The 5,956-nt window shown below is 58.0% G+C and overlaps 1 protein-coding gene across 1 annotated transcript; it reads left to right on the forward strand.

The window, feature by feature from the left end:
* The first annotated feature begins 366 nt into the window (after positions 1-366).
* Positions 367-3,414, forward strand: GPRIN2 (G protein regulated inducer of neurite outgrowth 2). Its single transcript, XM_029200994.1, has 2 exons — positions 367-380; positions 1,114-3,414. Exon 2 carries the CDS (start codon positions 1,120-1,122, stop codon positions 2,446-2,448), a length of 1,329 nt encoding a protein of 442 aa, XP_029056827.1. The 5' UTR covers positions 367-380; positions 1,114-1,119; the 3' UTR covers positions 2,449-3,414.
* Positions 3,415-5,956: the final 2,542 nt, after the last annotated feature.

Below are 5,956 nucleotides of genomic sequence, written 5' to 3' on the forward strand. Positions count from 1 at the left end.
GAATGGCAGGGAGGGAATGGGGCAGGAAGGGTGCGGGTGTCTGATTGGTGGTACAGGTATCCCCTGCTTTTCAAAAGTTCACTTTACGTCACTTCACTTTTATGAGAGACCTACATTAATTAGTACATGTTTTCAATAAAGGAAAGAAATCCAAAGAGGATTTTACAAGAAAAGGTAGTTGCTTCTTTGCTTTACACCATTTTGGTTTACGAAGGGTTCCATAGGAATGCTGTACTTTTGGATAGCGGGGGAGGCCTGTACTGGACCCCATTCTGGGGGGGCACAGCTGATCTAAACTAGTTCCATGTTGCCCAGTTCCGAGAGCCTGGCATGCAGTAGGTGCTCAGGAGATGGCTGTGGGAGGAATGAGCAAATGCCGAGTGAGTCCTGTGTGTAGAGGGCTGGTATGGGGGCCTCTTCCTACGCTTGGAACCTGTGATGGAAGCCAGGAAAGCCCTTCCCCTTCACGGCAGCCAAGACTGATCCCCAGAGACGTGACAGCTCAGTCAGGCTACGCGAGAGAAGATGGGGAGGGGGCATGGGAGAACCCAGGGTGGTTCTCAGTGTGCCCTGTATTCATTTCTTGCTTGTCCCACGAAACTTCTCTGAGCCCCCCCCCCCCGCCCGCACCGTGTACCAAGGAGGCTCTAGTCCAGGTGAAAGAGATACTGACAGTTGTGGGAGGAACCTGGCTAGTACTCACCAGTTGAGCTTTACTGGTTATTAACATACTGCAATACTTCTGTGCTAAGACCTATTGTCCCCAGCAGGCTTGGCCTCTCCCCTGGCTCCCCGCTTCCCCATAACCCAGCAGTAAAGAGTCAACAGCTGGCCTTCTGAGTGGTCTCTAGGACCTTACCCTAGGGCTCGTTCTGATCGCTCGGTTCTGGCTTTTAGATATTTGAAGTGTGATCCCTGTGTATAATGTGTGGTGACCTTGATTTGAAGTGTCTGGTCTCCTGTCATCGTTTTGCTTGTGGCTTTGCCTGGTCAGGCAGGCTGGGACTGAAGCTGTCCCCGCAGTGTGCCTTGCACCCTGTGGGCCCCCAGCAGAGTCCAGGGGATGTGCTGCACCCAACTCAACGCCGCTCCCTCCCTCTCTCTCTCCTGCAGGCAGCCATGAGGTCCAGCCGCCCTGAGCGGGGTGCCCAGGAACCCCTCAGTCCCTGCCCTCAGCCCCTGTCCTGGAGCTCCTCCAGCCTGCTGGGCGCAGGCCGGGGGCAGAGCGCCAGCAGCACCGTATGGCGGGCCCAGCCGGGCGAGGCCAGTACGGGGGCCCAGGTCCCGGAGGAGGACGGGCACCAGGCTGAGAGTGAGGGGCGGGCACGTGCCTCCAGCCCCCGGCCACAGCCCGGGGCCGTGGGTCACTGGCAGAGCAGCACTGTGGGCGGTGGTGAGCTGTGCTGCCTACGGGACCCCAGCACCGCCGCTGTGCAGAGAAGCCACTCGGACCTGGTCTGCAGCACCCAGATCTGGGGCCACAGCAGTGCCCGGAAGGCCAGCCTCAGCTGCTCGGCCCTGGGCAGCTCGCCTGTCCATAGAGCTCAGCTGCAGCCCAGCAGCACTTCTGGCCGGGGTGGCCAAGCCCCTGCAGGCCTGGAAAGGGACCTGGCTCTGGAGGATGAGACTTCAAACTCAGCCTGGACACTGGACGAGAGTCAGGTGTGGGTGCCGCCACCTGACCTGGGGGGCACAATGACCCACAGCAGCAGCCTCAAAGCCACTGGGCAGTCGACCACCACCTCCTGCCACGTTCTGCCCCCAGCAGCGCTACTCTGTGGTGTGAGGGAGGTGGGGGCCAGCAGCTGCGGCCATGGCCTGCCTGCCCCAGGGATCCTGGCCTTTCCTAAACTAGCGGCATCACTGAGTGAATCTGGGCTGCAGGCTCAGCACGGGGTGAAATTCCAGTGTAGGTTGTCTGCGGGGCTTCCTGGGCATTCCCACTGCTGTGCGTACCCTTGGGGTCCCACCGGGTTAGCTATGGAGGCTGGCGCCAGGACCAAGGATATGTGGACCATGACCTCAGCAAGTGACTTGACCCCCATCTTGGCATCACCTCTGTCAGCCCAGGATGCTGGTGTGCAAGCGGCCCCCAAGGCAGTCTGCAAAGCTGTGGCCACCAGCCCGCCTCTGGAGGCCCCTGTGGCCCTGCACACATTCTCGGAGGTAACTCCGGGGTCCAGCCTGGAGGAGGTGCCATCCCCTGTGCGGGACGTGCGATGGGATGCTGAGGGCATGACATGGGAGGTGTATGGAGCTGCAGTGGACCCTGAGGTACTCGGCCTGGCCATCCAGAAGCACCTGGAGATGCAGTTTGAGCAGCTGCAGCGGGCCCCTGCCAGCGAGAACAGCCTGTCTGCGGAGAGCCGGAGGGGGCCACTTCGAGCTGTTATGCAGTCCCTGCAGTGCCCCAGCTGCTGCGGCTGCTCCAGTGCAGTCCCTGAGTAAGGAGCCGCAGTCCCAGGAGCTGCCCTGGGCCCATGGACTCAGCCCCAGGGACAGTAGGGGCCCTGTGCCCTTTGGACCCACTGGCACCCATGGACGTGTCTCTGTTCTTGGCTGTCTGCAGACCGCAGGACTGCAGCCTGGGGGCTTCCTGCCCCCTGCAGCTGGGCTAGTTTTTACGGGCTTGATTTCCAAGAGCCACATCTGCACATCCGGCTCTGAACTCTGGTACAGTTTCAACACTGTGCATAACGGGGATCCTGACTTTTCTGTCAAAACCCTCGACCTTCTGTTCAGTCTCTCCTCAGAACTCTGCCATGATTTCCCCAGGCCTCTTGATGGCTTTATTTTCACAGCAGTGCTGAGATACAACGAATTCCTGCCATGAGACGTGGGGCCCCAAGTGGCAAGGACTGTCTGAGTCTTTAGGGGAGGGAACTGACAGTGTGGAGGCCTCCCGTGTGCCACAGCCTGTACTCATCCCCTTACTTTGTGGAGTCTTTACCTCTTCACTCTGTTTTATAGACGCAACCACAGACACTGGCATGGCTGTAACTGCCATGCCCTGGGTTGGACAGCTCGAGGTGGTGGGATGAGAGCAGAGCTGAGGCTGGCTGAAGCCTGCAGTGTTTTCCTGCAGCACGTGGCTGGCAGTGCAGGGCAGTTGTGAACAAGAAGAATTTATTGAGCCCATGTTCCATGCCAGGTTCTGTGAATTCCTTGGGAAAGAAGCTGCCCGTGCCCTTGCTGAGCTCACAGTGTGTAGGATGGGGGGCTCTGAGCATTACAGAGGACTGCAGGGTACTTCTAAGAGCCAGCCTCCCAGTAGGTCATGTGTCAGGCACTGGCCTCAGGAGGGAAAGAGCAGGTGGCCACCTGTCCCAAAATATGTTGCAGTGCCTGAAATTGTACCATTTTCACCTTGCTCCTTTGGCTTAAGGACTTATTCTCAGCTGGTGCAGTTCTTCAAAGGAGGGGGGCAGGAATGGGTGGGAAAAGGGAAGGAGCCTGGGGTGGGGTCTCCCACCTAGTGGGAAATGGCAGGAGCTGTGAGGCCATGGGGGTCAGGGGGCCATGGGGGTGGGGAGCTCAGGACACTGGCACTTAGCACAGCCTGACTTCATTGACAAAGGAGCTCTCAAGACCTGTGGAGAATAAGGGTGAGTTTGTGTCCTTGTCCTGGGGCTTAGTGTTGGGGATTCCAAGCTCCTGGGACAGAATCCACCAGCACCGCCTTGTGAGGAAGCCAAAGATTAGTGCCCTGCCTAGAGTCACCTGGCATGGGAAGGTGGAGTCAGGGCCCACATGCAGCCCTGCCCATGGCCTGGCCCTGTTCCCGGGCCCCCTTCTCCTGGTGTGCAGGAGGGGACTTGACCTTACTCCCCTTTTAAAATGTGATCAAGCAGGTTCTCATGCAGTCATAAGGCTCTTGGCACCATGCAGCCCGGGGGCCTGGGCCTGTCCATCCCGACACCTGTGGTTCAGGGCAAGCATGTCATGCTCTGGGGAGTGACATGTGGGTACCAGTGTGCCCTCATCTCTGGCCCTGCATGGGGACGCCAGGAGCCCCAGCTGTGAGGACACAGGGGGAGGAGTGATGAACTGGGGTAGGAAGGCATCCTCACACAGGGCCAGAGCTGAGCAGGGTCTTGATGATATAGCGGGGCTGGACTGGTGGGTAAGCAGGGAAGGGTATACCAGGCAGAGAGAACGGCCTAGCCAGAGGCTTGGAGGTGGCTGTCTTGCCCAGGCTGCGGTGAATCACTGTGGTGCAGGCTGTGTTGGGGTGTTTGTTGTGTTGGGAGGCTGGCAAGGGGGTCCTAGTTGTGAGGCTCCTGGTGTGACTGAGGAAAGGGACTTTACAGGAGCTATGGAAGCAGGGGTGGACACAGACTTCATTACAGCAATGTCCCTTTGGCTGCCATGACAGGAGATTCGAGTGGAACAGGTGGGAGGGAGGAATGGGACTGGGGAATGGGAACCAAGGAGCGGCCTGTTAGGGGGAGATGGAGAGGACAGCTAGGGCTGGGTGTGCACACACACACACACACACACACAGCGTGTGATGGATTTGGGAAGGAGGAGGAATTCCAGGAAGCTGAGGCTTCCAGTCTGAGTAAAAGGAGGTGAGGCTACCACCTGGGACAAGCAGAGGCAGGTGGAGGTTGGGGAGGGACAGGTGAAAGGCTGCACGCCACAGGGCTTGGCTGAGACCAGTGACACCCTTCATGAAGAGACTTTCTCCTCTGTCCTATGCAAACCGTCATGAGTTCATTCTCCGTTTGCCACCTCTAGGCTGCACCTGGTATGTCAAGATGGCAGGCTGGGCTGTGCCCTGAATGGGGAGGGCTAGCCAGCCACCCACCTCATCGCGCGACCCAGATAAAGGTTTGCAGGGTGGCGCTGGAATCCAGCCTGGCCTGTGTCCGAGCTGGGGGCTGTGCATGGCTGGGGCCCCCAGAACACCCTCCTAGGTAAGCTTGCTGCCCCAGACCAGCGGAAATGGCGTCCTTGGCCTCACTAGCCCCGGCTGCACAGCCTCTGCGGACAAGTCTCCTTGGAGCAGCTGCAGCTTAATTTTCGAATTCAACCTGGAGACCCAACCCTCCCACCCCCTTCCTGCTGTGGCCTTTCCCTGGCTGGGCCTAACTGGCAGTGGTTTAGGGTCCCAGGACATGGCCACCAGCTTCATTTACAGATCTCCTCCTCTCAGACTCCAGATTTCTGACCAGACTTTCTGGGACCCCTTCAGACCTGGCTCTGGAAGGTGGTAGATTTCATTATGTGTATGTCTGTTTTGTTTTGAACTTGAAATAAAGTAACGGAGATCACAGCTTTGTCAGGGAAGGGTCCAGTTGGTCCTGGCTGGTCTTGTTTGTTTTGTTTTGTTCTGGTAGATTCTGTCCTTTGGAGCATTCCCCAGATTCCTAGAGCTCCCTGCTCAGGCAGGAATCACCTCTTCTCCAGGGATCTCCCTTCCGTCCACCAGCTCTCCTTCCTGGCAACCTGGGGCCCCAGTAGCTGAAGCCTGGCTCCCTGGAACTTGTCACCTGTGGGCCTGGCCGGGACACAGGGCATGCATCTCCTCTCCAAGTCCAAAGCTGCCATCACCGTCACAGGGATCACCGGTCTACCTGGGGGAAAAGCTGTTCCTGCCAGAGTGTAGGCTACTGCTGGGCTGAGGGCACAGTGTGGGGGAGGGTGCAAAAGCAGAAAATGGCCCTGACCCACTGTGACATCACCTCCCGAATCCGCTGAATTGGGTCTCTGTCCCGCAGAGGTACTGGGTTTTTATTTCACAGGAGGCCAATGGGGTCTTCCCAGTGCAGGTCCCGATACTCAGGATATTGAGGGGGGCACTATAGCTTAGTAGTCTAAAACTTGAGTTTGAATCCTGGATCTCACCCATAGCTATGAGACCTTGGTCAAGTTACTAACCTCGCTGATCCTCAACTTCCTCATCTGTAAAATGGGGGTGATGTTGGTGCCTCCCTTATTTGACTTGCTGTGA

The sequence above is a fragment of the Monodon monoceros genome, unplaced genomic scaffold (assembly GCF_005190385.1).
Source record: "Monodon monoceros isolate NGI ecotype Baffin Bay Population unplaced genomic scaffold, NGI_Narwhal_1 Super_Scaffold_4, whole genome shotgun sequence".
NCBI lineage: Eukaryota > Metazoa > Chordata > Mammalia > Artiodactyla > Monodontidae > Monodon > Monodon monoceros.